The sequence below is a fragment of the Helobdella robusta genome (assembly GCF_000326865.2).
Source record: "Helobdella robusta unplaced genomic scaffold HELROscaffold_27, whole genome shotgun sequence".
NCBI lineage: Eukaryota > Metazoa > Annelida > Clitellata > Rhynchobdellida > Glossiphoniidae > Helobdella > Helobdella robusta.
The window spans coordinates 474,575-475,813 of record NW_008704392.1 but is presented as its reverse complement, the minus strand read 5'-3'; the positions used below and the strand labels follow the sequence as shown (position 1 = coordinate 475,813).

Genomic DNA, 1,239 nt, shown 5'->3' with positions numbered 1-1,239 from the left:
CATCAACAACATCATCATCAACAACAACAACAACTACATCAACAACAATAACAACAAATAGCAACAATACCTTAATAATAAATTAATACATATAGATATTGTTTGAAAGATGTTAATATTGGCATCTTAATTATCGCCAGCGCAGAAAGCTAAATTAAAAATATTATTTATGGTCTTTGTTTGTAGCAACAGCAACAACAACATCGAAAATAAAAATAATTCAGCAACATTAACCATAATAACAACAACAATAATATCCGACCCAACAACAAGACTAACATTAGCTTCATTACATTACCAACAACAAATTTACTATCATCATATATGCCATTGTTAACATCGTTGTCTTCATCATCGTCTTCTTTTTCAACTTCTTTTTCATCACCATCACTATCGTAATATTCTTCATCATCATCTTCTTCACCATAACCATCATCATTGCCATCATCATCATCATCTTCTTCATCATCATCTTCTTCACCATCATCACCACTACCATTACCATCCTCATTAACATCATCATCTTCTTCTTCTTCATCATCTTCACCATCACCATCACCACTACCATCACCATCATCTTCATCATCAACTTCTTCTTCACCGTCTTAACCACTACCATCATCACCATCGTCATCATCATCATCAAGACATGGATAAATATTTCCTAAGAACATAGTGTGATCGCTGAAGCGTTCATGTATACATCTGGACTTTTATTATTATTATTATTTGTATAATTATTATTTATATTATTTTTTAGTAGTAGTAGCAGTAGTAGTAGTAGTAGTAGTAATAGTAGTAGTAGTAGTAGTAACAGTAGTAGCAGTAGTAGTAGTAGTAGTGGTAGTAGCAAGAAAAAAGTTTAATATTGCTGCTCCAGTTCTCAATAATACTAATAACAATATTACAATAACAATAATAATAACAATGAGCACAAATCTTTTTATTTTTCAACAAATTCGTAAAATCAATAAATAAATAATAATCAGCTAAATTAATAGAGAAATAGTCATGATTAAAATGAAATCATAATCATCATAGTTACTAGTTAGCCAATGCTCTTCATTTAAAATAGAATAAGCAGAGCGATAAGATGATAGTTATGGAAAGTCATTCACGCATTGTTCCGATCACCATATATGGCATATGGTGATGATGATATTCACACTGCTAATTAAACTTTGGCGAGAATAAAATAATAATAACATTGATAATAATAATAATAAATATCGCAAAATA

At 29.8% G+C, this 1,239-nt stretch overlaps 1 protein-coding gene across 1 annotated transcript in view; it reads right to left on the bottom strand.

The window, feature by feature from the left end:
* Positions 1-290, bottom strand: part of HELRODRAFT_173583 (hypothetical protein) — a gene marked incomplete at both ends in the record, with an annotated part of 3,172 nt that extends 2,882 nt beyond the window's left edge. The window contains one exon of the mRNA XM_009020197.1: positions 280-290. Coding sequence (XP_009018445.1) covers positions 280-290 — 11 coding nt within the window. The remainder of the gene's footprint in view (positions 1-279) is intronic.
* Positions 291-1,239: the final 949 nt, after the last annotated feature.